General features: G+C 33.8%; 1 protein-coding gene and 1 long non-coding RNA gene across 2 annotated transcripts; one reads left to right on the plus strand and one right to left on the minus strand.

The window, feature by feature from the left end:
• The first annotated feature begins 3,881 nt into the window (after positions 1-3,881).
• Positions 3,882-6,953, plus strand: LOC114179927 (lysM domain receptor-like kinase 3). The gene is made up of 10 exons (XM_028066437.1): positions 3,882-4,558; positions 4,667-4,871; positions 4,973-5,138; positions 5,234-5,323; positions 5,533-5,638; positions 5,813-5,964; positions 6,047-6,144; positions 6,271-6,409; positions 6,536-6,634; positions 6,771-6,953. The coding sequence occupies exons 1-10, from the start codon at positions 3,907-3,909 to the stop codon at positions 6,933-6,935; spliced, it is 1,872 nt and encodes a 623-aa protein (XP_027922238.1). The 5' UTR covers positions 3,882-3,906; the 3' UTR covers positions 6,936-6,953.
• On the minus strand, positions 5,934-6,798 carry LOC114179928. Its single transcript, XR_003603551.1, has 3 exons — positions 6,719-6,798; positions 6,564-6,627; positions 5,934-6,337 (listed from the first exon to the last, which is right to left on the minus strand). It is a non-coding gene; the product is annotated as an uncharacterized LOC114179928 (long non-coding RNA).
• Positions 6,954-13,959: the final 7,006 nt, after the last annotated feature.

Genomic DNA, 13,959 nt, shown 5'->3' on the forward strand with positions numbered 1-13,959 from the left:
ATCATAAGAAAAATAGACAAGGAACAACATATCATTAAAAAATAGAGTAGGGTCCGACGATATAGAAGGGCACCCAACACTCACAAACATGGGGCTCATTGCCAAGTGAGCAACCAATGATACCAAGGTAGCATCCGGTGTCCTAGTCTGTGGAGCTCATTGACCTTAATTTTTGAAATAGCACCCAACGCCTTACATCCACTACCCGACACCATATAAGTAATTCAATGAAATTGGGCAACTCAAATGGTGGGTCACTGTGGAAAAACACACAAACAATGTGGTCACACAACAAATGGTGAAAGAAAACAACAAAGAAAGAGCTCTTTAAACGAACATGAACAAAGAGGAAATGAACATGAACATAGAATAAGAAAGAGTTCTTTAAACACGACAATGGCAAACCTACAAACGCAAGAAAAAACAGATAATACTTGAAAATGAAGATGTTCGCAACAACGGGAGGTAACAATGTTATGTGCGGGCTAAGTAAAAAATGTTGAAATTAATCCTAGGGACATAATCTACGGGTCATTTTATTGTAAAACCGTAGCATATATTCTAGTAGTAAGAATATAGACTATGGTTCCTCTAGAGAACCGTAACCTATATGTAGGCTACAGTTTTATCTTAACCCAACCTATACCTTCTAAAAAATTGTAAAAACTCCAAAGTGTTTTTATGGGCTACATTTTTTTTATAATCATAGTTTTATAATAGATTGTTAAATGTGATATGTGCACCAGTAACAACAAAGTGAGTTCATAAACACAAAAGTAGGAGAAATGTTACTTAAAAATAAGAGTTGAATGCAATGAAAGCTTTGATTCACGAACACATGGATGTAGTTTGCATATCCGTTTCCATGAAATATTTAACACATATACTTTTTAATTCGTTGAAAATTCACTTACCTTCATAAATGCAAAATCACTTGATTTTGTGTCATATCACTTATTCTTTATTTCATTAATATCACGCCACTTCAACCCATTTTTAATATATTAGAATATTGTTATTTTATTCTTTTTAACATTTTCTTTTTTTAATATTAAGAACCCAATACTAAAAACCTACACAAATATATATATTTAGATAAATTTTTTATCTTATCCTTTTTAGTATTCCTTTCTTGAATATTAACAATTAGCATAAAAATAAATTTGAATATTATTTTTAATTTATTAATTATCATTGAATTTTTCTTTAAATTAAATTTTTAAATAATGATTACAATAAATAAAAATAATTTCAAATAAGAAACAAGTTAATTCTTAAAATATTAATAACAAATTATAATAACACATATTAAAATAAATTATAATATAACATTATATAAATTTTAATATAAAATAAATCGCACAATCAAAAACATGCCATATCCTATCTTTTTTAAGGTAAGATAAATCGTTGTATAAAATATATGTCTTACCTGATACTCATATTATATTTGTGCATTATGAAACAAATTTCTATGTTAGTTATAAATTGAAGACATATTCATTTATTTTATATGTAAAATAAAAAATAAAATTCTATATTTATAAAATTGTTACCGATGTCATTTATTAATTATACTAGGTAGATTAGAATATTAGAATACTAAATACTTTTTATTATTAAATACCTTTTATATATTTTAATGTTATAAAATTACAATATGTCATTATTTATATAAAATCATTTTATAAATTATTATTATTATTATTATTATTAACTAGTTTCTCTTTAATTACTTGTTTTTGTTAATTGTTTCTTATTTGGCTTGTATAGCAAGAAGTTATAATGCACCAACACTTCAATTTGTATCATGTATTCGTGTCCAATACATATTGATATCCGATTAGATACTTTACTGATACTTATCAATGAAGAATCTAATATGAAAACTAGTAATACTTTTATGATGACAATAATTTATGATTTTTTTTATGTTGAAAACATTTAAATACATTTGAATTTAGTTTGGATTAACATAATAGTAATCATATATTTATCATGTTTTTAAGAATTCTTGTACATTTTTTCAATATACATATATTACGTATCGTATTTTATTATTTTCAAAATACACATGTCAACATATCAAATACGTATCATATCGAGATATCATAAGCAAACAAGTGACTCTCGTCCTCCCATAATCCTTCTCACTTTTTTAACCACCAAAAACTTATAATCATGTAAAAGTTATTTTAAATCGCGGTAACATCTTAAGTCAATCCAGGTAGAACAAAAGTTTGATTCTACTTTGGTAACTATCATGATTACGAACTTTTACTATATCATTAAAATTTGAAACATTTTTATATGTTTAGAGATCTTGAAACATTTCTATAAACTTGTGTATTATTTTAAATTAGTCACAAGATTATTTTTCGGTCTTATACTTTGATATATATGCTGACCAAAAAAACCTTTTATAGACATAATTTTAACCACGTTTTCGAAAGAATGTTTTATATTGAATAATCTTTCATGCTTTTAAAAACGTATTAACACCTTCTATATTAGCCAAACATATTTGAATTCAGAATTATTCCTTAAAATAAGTTTAACCATTCACTTTAGTTTCAATACGAAGCTAACTAACACCATTAGTTTTAATTAAGACATATTATATGATATAACATCATTTGTTTCTCTTCTTTCTTCTTTAAATCTAAGATAAGAATATTCATTTTCCTCTTCTATCTTTCTTATTTATAAATCTAAGTAAAACACACTTATTTTCTTCTCACCCATTCCTTCTTTAAATTTGGTATAATAAATTACTTTTTCTTTTCTTTTCCTCGTTTTCTTCCCCTTTATTCTTTATTGTTTATTTTTTTTAAGATCCTCCATAGTTTTCTTCCCCTTCCCTCTTTATTGTTTATTTTTTCTAGATCCTTTATTGTCTCCTTTCTTCTACTTTCTTCTTTTTCTTCTTTCTCCTTTTTTCTTCTTCTTTCTCCTTTTGCAGTACAGTTTAGTGATTGTATTAATTATATGTGATATTCTAAATATTTTACATGAACTATGATAAAAAATTAATATTTTACTTAAATTTAGCATCAAAATTAAATTCTTTAAAGCGATGGAAGTGGATGAAAGAGAATAAATTGAACAGTAGTGTTGTTACCAAGCTTCTACATCTTGTAATATAAGTTATATAAGTATTAGTGCATACAAAATGCAATTGCAAAACTTCTTTAATTTCAATTTAGACAATGTCTGTGCTTATATATTAATATTCAATTTATCCATATGAATTTTAAGTCATTTCCTCCACTCACTTGTATCAAATTTCAATCCACATCAATTTAAATTAAAGCATTCTAATAAAAAGAGGAGACAAAAAATAACAAAAAAGAGAAGCGAAAAAAGATACATATACTTTAAATATAACATAATATATTACTTAATGGATACAAATTCCCTTTTACATTGCTTGTATTGTTCTTGTGTTTTCAAAATACACAAATTTTAATATATTAAAAAAGTTTTACGTTTTTAATATATTTTAAAACATTGAAATCAGTATCTTAAAAATACACCACCAAAAACTCAGAAGGAATCCAAATTAGTCCATCAACAAAATTGTAACGGATACAATATTTAAAAATTGAATTTAGCAATTTTTCATAGTTCATCGTGTGCTGCCAATCGAGTAACGTTGATTGGATAGGAAGTTGCCTCTAATACATGGTAACAATCATTAATAGTTAATGTTGTGTTTGACAACTATTTCTAAACCTACAAGAAAAAGGGTCCCAGATTATATCTATCAACAAAGAAGACTAAAACGTTTTTTTCTTGAAAGAATCTACAACCATGTGATGACAAGAGCAAGGGATGCACCTTAAAACTAGTACGATGTTTTCCTTATTGTCTCTCCTTCACCAGGGGAGTTTCTACATCACAACTATGGCTTCTCTCACTCCTCTTCTTCCATTTCTTTTCCCTTTTCTGGCAACTTCTTTTGTCACAGTTTTTGCCTTTCAGGTCTCAATCAAACCTTATAATTTGTCTCCTTTAAATTGCTCTGCTAAGATCACATGTAATGCCTCCCTCTACCACATATCTCATAATCTCACCATTCAGCAAATTGCCTCTTTTTACTCCGTTACTTCTTCCCATATCACACCTATAAAACATGGCACCAAACAAGACTACCTCGTCACAGTACCTTGTTCATGCAAACATACGAGTGACCTTAGCGGATATTTCTATGACACCATCTACAAAGTAAGGCCACGTGACACTTTTGTGAATATTTCAAACCTGGTTTTCAGTGGCCAAGCTTGGCCAGTTAATGGTACATTTCACCCAGATGAGAATTTAGCAATACACCTTCCGTGTGGGTGCTCAGAAAGTGGCTCTCAAATAATTGTCACCTATACAGTTCAGCCAGATGATACACCAACACTGATTGCTGATCTGCTAAATGCTTCACTGGTTGACATGATGAGCATGAACAACGTTCTAACTCCGAACTTTAAATTCATAGATGCTGGTTGGGTTCTATTTGTTCCCAAGGGATCCAAAGGGGTATTACCCAGTACTGCTGCTGAAAATGGTGACCTCTCTGCCTCTTCTTCTGCAATATTCCATAATGCATGATATTTACTAATTTACCTTTTTATAGAAATTGTGTGCAAAATTTACCTTTTTACCTTGTTTGCAGAAAAGAAACTTAAGTGGACAACAACAATAATTGGCATCTTAGCGGGAGTGACATTGCTTTCAGTTACTACAACCATCATTCTCTTTGTCAGGGTAAATAAAGTGACTCAAATGAGCAGTGAAGATTCACACCTTTTCTCTAGAAGATCAATGGCCAATAGAACTATTTCCTCAAAGTATAACTTTCAAAAGGAATATATAGAAGGTAATTAAATTGCAGTTTTCGTAGCAGATGCAACTTATGATTCAAATATAATTTTTTTAGTCATAATCTCTGTCAATACACTGAAAGAGAAAGACTGCTATACTTATTCATGCTAAATTTTGGTGCAGATGTAATTTCATTAGAATCAGAAAGACCAATAGTATACAACCTTGAGGATATTGAAGAGGCTACGAATAACTTTGATGAAAGTCGAAGAATAGGAAGTGGTGGATATGGAAGTGTTTATTTTGGAGTGTTAGGGAACAAGGTATGCAAATACCAAGTAAATTTTTTAATGATCCTCAGCGATGCACGCACATTCTTTGATGTGTTGACTAAAAGCTAGATATCATTTAACTGCAGGAAGTTGCTGTGAAGAAAATGAGGTCCAATAAATCTAAAGAGTTCTATGCAGAACTCAAGGTCTTGTGTAAGATCCACCATATCAACATTGTAAGTAACAAACAGTTCTGATGATACTTTCTTTGTCCATGCGTTAAGAATTTTATGTTTGAATATAACACTGATATATGATCTATTCAAGAGCCAGAGTTCGATCAATGTCCAAGCTAAGTTTAACCATTTTGAAATGCAATCAATTAAAATTTGTGTTGTTTGCTTTGAGAAAAACAAAACGGTGCTTTTGATAATGACTATTACAGGTGGAGCTGTTGGGATATGCAAACGGAGAAGATGACCTCTATTTGGTGTATGAGTACGTTCCAAATGGATCTCTCAGTGATCATCTTCATGACCCATTACTGAAAGGTACTTTTTTTCTTTTCCTAGCAAAACTAAAAGCAAAAATTGTTCCAAAAAAAGCCACAGAAACAGAAAAATTATAAGAGTTTGTCCTTGACAAGTCTATTGATTAGTTCAAGAAAAAAATGTAGACAGTTATAAGATATATTTGGAGAAACCTGAAGCATGATACTGGAACAGGGAACCAGCCTCTTTCTTGGAGTGTTAGGGTTCAAATTGCACTGGATGCTGCAAAAGGTCTTGAATATATACATGACTATACAAAAGCACGATATGTGCACCGTGACATAAAGAGTAGCAATATTCTACTTAATGACAAGTTCAGAGCAAAGGTACTTGTCAAATTGCATTGCTCCAATAAAGTTTATGTGCTAAATTTAGTTCTCATCATTGTTCTTGACAATGGATTCAAAGGTGGGAGATTTTGGACTTGCAAAGCTTGTAGACAGAACCGATGATGAAAATTTTATAGCAACCAGACTTGTAGGAACACCAGGCTACCTTCCACCAGAGTAAGGTTTTATGCATTTCAATCATCATAACTAGAATTTCAGTCCATTATAACACAAATGCCAGAAACCTCTTTTGAGCACAATCTTTTCATTTATTCATTCTGGTATTGTTTTTTACCTTCTAAGGTCTCTGAAGGAGCTTCAAGTGACCCCAAAAACCGATGTGTTTGCGTTTGGAGTGGTGCTTTCAGAGCTGTTAACAGGGAAACGAGCATTATTTCGGGAAAGCAAAGAAGAGATTAAAATGAAATCACTCATTAGTGTTGTAAGTGTTGATAGAGGAAATAATTAAAATGGTTGGTCCAGTTTGAAATTCCTTGGCTGAAAGCCGAGTGAACAATCTCATTCACTGAAATTTTTTGATTGAGGTTTTTCTTTTCGTGAAATTCAGGTTAATAAAATATTCCAAGATGATGAACCTGAGATTGCCTTAGAAGATGCCATAGATAAGAATCTTGAAGCAAGCTATCGGATGGAAGATGTCTACAAGGTAGTAAGATTCATCTATGATCATAATAGTTCAAAAAAATAATTGTATTAAAATATTAAAACAATAATAAACCTTATTGATTACCAAAATGAATATCACTAATATTATAATGTCTGACATGAATATGATGTTGCAGATGGCAGAAATAGCTGAGTGGTGCTTGGAAGAAGATCCAATAGAGAGGCCTGAAATGAGGGATATAATTGGGGCACTGTCTCAGATTGTGATGTCCACAATAGAGTGGGAAGCATCCCTATGTGGAAATAGCCAGGTCTTCAGCGGGTTGTACAGTGGAAGATGAAGATTATTAGGGTTTGGAATTATTGCTTCAAGTCTTTGTTAATTTTAGTAATTAAGTGAACCATTTCATGTACATTTATTCACCACATGACCATTTTGTCTTGAGCTTTTTGCATTTGCTCCCTATGATTTTCATTACCACTTCGAGATATATAAGTTTTTCAAAAGGAAAACAAAGTTTGGTTCGATAAGTTGTTAGACAACAAACTTTAAAGAACACTTTATTTACAGATAAGAACAAACTTTAAGGAAAACAAAGTTTGGCTCGATAAGTCTGAAAGTCGTTATTGAGAGACAATTTATAGAACACTTTTAAAATAATAAATAAATAAATGATTTTAATAATATAAAAAGTAGGTATTAATCAAAAGATTAACCGTCATTTTTAATTATTTTATTCAAAATATATGACATTGGTCAGATTGGAAATAAAAATAAAATAGTTATTTTTGGATTTTATGTCTCGGTTTTTCTTATAACTGAGGTAGAATGAAACTTTATGTCACATTTTCTTAAATAATTGAGACAGAAAGTTAGGTTAAATATTTTTAAATTTAATCAAATTACATTATTACTCTTTCTTTTTCCTCTCACGAATTTAGCAATAATGTTCCTGTTATATTCCAGAAGAAGAGAGATGTAGAGAGATTACTCAAGAGGGAGAGTTTTATATATATATATATATATATATATATATATACCAGAGAATTATCGAGTTTGATACAATAGATTCTAGAGAACAAGATAAAGGAAGAGTTTTTATGAATACCACATCCTATACGGTTACAAGCTATTGTATATATATGAAACACATATTGCAGTTACTACACTTAATTGATTTTCTCCTTTTGGATCAATAACTTCCAAGTTTTCTGTCTCGCACGCTTACTACACCTTGGTTCAATTATGTTGCGCTTATCTCCACTTGCAGTTACCATATAATCCATATCAACACTCCCTCCGTCGAAAGGGACCTTGTCCCCAAGGTCAAATGTAGGAAATTGAGCCTTGATGAAAGAAACAGATTCCCAAGAACTGTGAGCATGAGGTAAATTAGACCATTGAATTAAAACTTGATCATTCAAACAACCTTGTTGCCAAAGACGACGAGAATCTAGAATTTTAACAGGTGTGAGAGTGGAAGCCTCTTCAGCAGAATGTAGGGGCAGCGGAAAATATTGTGCAGAGGGGTCACCAACACACTTCTTAAGAAGGGAAACATGAAAGACAGGATGAATACGGGATGTAGAGGACAGTGACAAACGATAAGTAACCTTACCAATACGCTCCAAGACCGATAAAGGACCAAAGTAACGAAGGCCCAATTTTTGATGACGATGTGCTCACAATGTGAGTTGACGATAAGGTTGGAGTTTAACATAAACCAAATCACCAATGAGAAACTCAATATCAACACGTTTGCGATCCGCAATCTGCTTCATGCGATTTTGAGCACGTGCAAGATTATGCTTCAGAGTAGTTAAGGCTGCATCACACTACTGTAATAAGTGGTCAATCTCCTGAACAACAGAAACTGCAGAATCTCGTACTAAGGAAGGTGGAAGACGTCCGTAAACAATTTGAAACGAAGTCATGCCAGCTGAAGTTTGGTAAGCAATATTATACCAAAACTCTGCCCATGGTAAAAATTGCAACCATCCACGAGGACGATCAAATACAAAGCAACGAAGGTACATCTCAATACAACGATTAAGAGCTTCAGATTGACCATCAGTTTGTGGGTGATACGCCCTGCTCATGGCTACGGTAGTGCCCTGACACTTAAATAAGTGCTGCCAGAAGTGACTAGTAAAAGTCTTATCACGATCGGAAACAATAGAACGAGGAACGCCATGTAATTTCACCACATGTTGGATAAAAAGTTCTGCAACGGTAGAACTCGTAAAATGCGTCTTTAAGGGAATCAGATGGGCGTATTTGGACAACCTATCAATAACCACCATAATGACTGTGTATCCATTCACGAGCGAAAGTCCGGTAATGAAATCCATTGCAATATCATCTCAAATTTTATCCGAAATTGGTAGTGGATTAAGTAACCCAGCAGGTAAGGAGTGAGATACCTTTGCTTGTTGACACACTTGGCATTGGCGAACATAATCATGCACTTGTTGTTTCATTCCTGGCCAATAAAATTGGAGTAGGAGGTGCTATAATGTGCGTAGAAAATCAACATGGCCCCTAATCGGAGAATCATGAAATTCTCGAATTAACTTCAAAGTGAGGGGGATTGTTTGGGCACTACTATTCGGTCTTTCCAATATAAAAGTCCATCGTGTTCGCAAAAATAAGGGAAAGTTTGGCCAGCACGGAGATTGAGAATGAGACGACTATATTCAGGATCTGCAACAAGTTGATATTTCAATGTAGAAACAAGAGCACACTCTTGTAGATATAAGGCAAAGCAATCCATACGAGATAAAGCATCAGCCCCAACGTTTTGTTTACCCGGCTTATACTCAATAACAAAGTCGTAACCCATGAGTTTATGCATCCATTGTTGTTGCTCTGGTGTTTGCAGGGTCTGATCCATTAAAGAACACAAACTTTTGTGATCTGTGCAGATGATGAAACAATGGCCCAATAAGTAATGGCAGAACTTGGCCACTGCCTCTGTAATTACGAACATCTCCCGAGCATACGCTGATTTATTCTGCAGTCGACTAGAAAGCTTTTTAGAGAAAAACGCAATAGGATGTCCTTGCTGGCCCAATATAGCACCAATTCCTGTACCAGAAGCATCTGTTTTCAATTCAAACAGAATGGAAAATTTTGGAAGGGCAAGAACGGGGGCTCAGGTCATAATGGTCTTGAGATTGTGAAAAGCTACTTCAGTTTCTGCAGACCAATGAAAAGAATCCTTCTTTAATAATTCATGTAAAGGAGCGGTGAAAGTAGCATACCCTTTAATGAAGCGGCGATAATAACTAGTGAGACCAAGAAAACCACGAAGTTGCTTAAGAGTAGTAGGAATGGACCATTGGAGAACTGTTTCAACCTTGTCAGGATCCATATACACACCCGAAGATGAGACCAGATGACCCAAATAAGAAATTTGTGTTATGCCAAAAGCACATTTGGACAACTTAGCGTGAAGGTGATGTTCCTGCATAAGAGATAAAACCTGCTCCACATGCTGTAAATGGGCAAACCAAGAAGCACTATAAATTAGTATATCATAAAAAAAAATACCAAAACGAACTTGCGTAAGAATTGTTGAAAGATTTGATTCATAAGAGCCTGAAAAGAAGTTGGAGCATTAGTGAGGTCGAATGGCATGACCAACCATTCATAATGGCCTTGGTGTGTGCGAAAGGCTGTTTTGTGACAGTCCTCTGGTTTAACCAATAATTGGTGGTAGCCAGAACGCAAGTCCAATTTAGAAAAGTAATGGGCACCGTGTAATTCATCTAGTAACTCATCAACTGTTGGAATCAGAAAGCAATCTTTAACTGTGACTGCATTTAATGCTATATAATCAGTGCAAAATCGCCAAGAGTCATCCTTTTTCTTAACCAAAATCACTGGAGAGGAAAAAGGACTTGTGCTATGTTGAATAAGCCCTTCCTGTAAAAGGTCAGAGACAATCTTCTCAATCTCTGTTTTGTAACTAAAAGGATACCGATATGGGCGCACCTTCATTGGGGAAACACCTGGTAACAAAGGAATGGCATGGTCATGATTTCGCGATGGTGGTAAGCCATGAGGCTTGTGAAATACCGAAATGTATTTCCGAAGTAAAGCAAGCATATCAGATGGTGGAGGCGGTAACAAATCAACCAAAAGATCCTTTACATCAGTAGATAGAAGAGGGTGTAATGTGAAAACAGCGAAGATAACATTCGTATGATGAAGGCGACGAAGATGATGGTAGTGGGCTTGTGAAGCAGAAGGCAAATTTGGAGAATCGCCCCAGAGAGTAACAAAAATAGAACCATCGAAGAACTTAATTGTGAGTGTGCTATAATCTGCGACATGAGGGCCTAAGGTTGCCAACCAAGAAGCACCAAGGATAATGTTCGCACCTGGTTACTGGTAGAAGAAAAGCAAATAGGTGAATTGTATGTCCCTGAATGGACAGTGGAATTTGTTTCACATACCCTTCACATGTCAAAAAGTGACCATTACCAACTAATACCTTGAAATTAGGCACATGCTCAATTGGAAGGTGAAAAAACTTTGTCAAACGTGGTTGAATAAAATTATCAGAAGATCCACTATCAAGAAGAATTTGAACGTCATGCCCACACAGTAAACCGCGAAAGCGTAAGGTACTAGGTCCAGAAGCACCATGAAAAGCACAATGCGATAAGTGATGATATTGGGCAACTGTCTCCTCAACTATTGGAACAGAAACATCGGGGAAACTGGACGATGAAGCATCCGACGATGGGTCATCATCATGAAGAAGAAAAAGAAATTGACGATTGGGACAACGATGCCCAGGTGAAAACTTTTCATCACAAGTATAACAAAGCCCACGATCACGACGAACCTGCATCTCAGCGGCAGTGAGGCGTTTAACGGAATGAGTAGAAGGCAACGATTTCGGTGTAGGAAGCAACCTATAAGATGTGGAAGAGGGGGAGGCAGGAAAAGGGCCAGGGTAACGGTGTGGGGAAGAGGAAACAAGTGGCTTTTTTGAAGGGTGCGAATAGGACATGGGCTTAGCATCATATAATTTTGCTAACGCCACCGCCTTAACAAAAGAAGTAGGAACCTGGACCAAAACCTCCCGCTTAACATCATATTTGAGACCACTAATAAAACAGTCGAGTAATGCAGCATCGGTGAGGCCTTCGACGCGATTAGCCAACGATGAAAATTCATGAGAGTAGTGTTGAACGGAATCAGTTTGTTGAAGTTTGAATAAAGCAGCATGAGGAGAGTCAAATGGGGAAGGACCAAAGTGTGCTTAAATTGCATGCACCAAAGCTTGCCAATTAGGAAGGAGATTAGTGCGTTGAAGCATTTGAAACCACGGGCCAACGTCACCATCCATATGTATAGCAGCAATGGCTAATTGTTGCGCGTCTGGCGTTTGATAAAGAGCAACGAACTGTTCCGCGCGAAATAACCAATTGAGAGGTGCAGATCCATCAAACTTAGGAAAATCCAATTTCATAGAGCAAACAGGCAAAGCATTATGAGAATTCTCAGAAATAGAATCAGGCCGGACTACTCGTTTCAATTGACGGGACATGGTTTCAATTGAACGCGTAATGGTATCCATGGAAGCTTCAAAACGATCTAAGCGAGAGGGTTCATTAGAAATCACAAGGGAATCCAACGTTTGCTCTAATTTATCAACACACGCAAACGTGGTTTGATGAACCATAACTTGGTCATGGAGTCGCTTTAACTCCGCAGTAACTTCCTTCAAATGAGTATTTTCAGCCATGGGAGGGTCAATGAAAGCACCAAATGTTATTTTCCAGAAGAAGAGAGATGTAGAGAGATTACTCAAGAGGGAGAGTTATATATATATATATATATATATATATATATATATATATATGTATATATATGTGTGTATGTATGTATGTATTGATAACACACCAGAGAATTACCGAGTCTGATACAATAGATTCTAGAAAACAAGATAAAGCAAGAGTTTTCATGAATACCACACCCTATACGGTTACAAGTTATTGTATATATATGAAACACATATTGCAGTTACTACAGTTAATTGATTTTCTCCTTTTGGATCAATAACTTCCAAGTTTTATATCTCGCACGCTTACTACGCCTTGGTTCAACTATGTTGCGTTTATCTCCACTTGCAGTTACCATATAATCCATATCAGTTCCCCTCTGTGTTGCGGCGACATCGAGCAACACTGTTCACTACCGTTCCGTCGTGGTTGCACCACCAATCAACTGCCACTTTGTCATTCTTGTTGTCCATCGTTTAACCTCGCGATTTTGCGGTATTTTCTCGCATTTTTCTTCGTTTTTGGTTGAAGATGCCCGCACCATCAACTTTTGCTTCGTTTTTGCACCATCGGTTCATGCTTATGCAACATTGAGGGTTTCACATTCAAGCACGGTGATTGCAAGTGCATTGTCAACGTGGTGTATGGACATATCTAGTGTCACGAGGTGGAGATGGTGATGACACAATGGCTGTGAAATTGCAAAAGGTGAAAGCTCTGGGTTTGTAGTTCTGATATTTTTTTTTGTTTTTAATTTTTTAATGACTATTATGCTTTGATTGTCTTTATAACCTAGGTAATAAAACTCAATTTTATGTCTTGGTTCCGAACTGAGGTAAGAATGTCACCTCTTTTCACCTTAGTTAGATATGTCTCGATTCTTAAAACGAAATGAAATGACCAAAATAACCGCAACAAAAATCCTTTCTTGCAATAGTGAGTTTGAACATAATAATTAGTTGTGACACGTTAATATGATAAAATAATAAATAAGAGATGGACATTTTAAAATTTATAATATGATATTTTCTTATTAAATTATATTACTTCTTAATTATCTAAGTGTTTTCGATAAAATTAAAATTGAAAAAATTAAAAAGGATGAGATAACAATGTTGAATTGAAAGTGTGCAATCATTACAAAATATCCTTTAAACACCTAACACCGGTAAATTTGAATTGGTGAAGGAAGAAAGAGCATAGTATAATAATAAATTAAAAGATAAATTATTCTTATCTAAATTGTAAATTAAGAAAAGAAGAAGAATTAAAAATATTTTAACGGGAGATTAAATTAATTTATAACTAAAGATTTTATCTCGATAATTTAAATGAGAAAAATAAATTGGACAACATAACTACAGATACATACTAATTATAATTCAAAAATTAGACTTTGAAATAACTATTCTTTTGAAATAACTTTGAAATATCTATATTAAACTTTAAAAGTAATTTGAAATAATTAAAGTGTAAAATTATTTTGAATGAGTTGAGCTTAACTCCATCATGAAAGTAAATTAAATTAAATTGAGCTACTCTAAATTATTTGAATTATATGGATTT

The sequence above is a fragment of the Vigna unguiculata genome, chromosome 3, assembly GCF_004118075.2.
Source record: "Vigna unguiculata cultivar IT97K-499-35 chromosome 3, ASM411807v1, whole genome shotgun sequence".
Taxonomy (NCBI): Eukaryota; Viridiplantae; Streptophyta; class Magnoliopsida; order Fabales; family Fabaceae; genus Vigna; species Vigna unguiculata.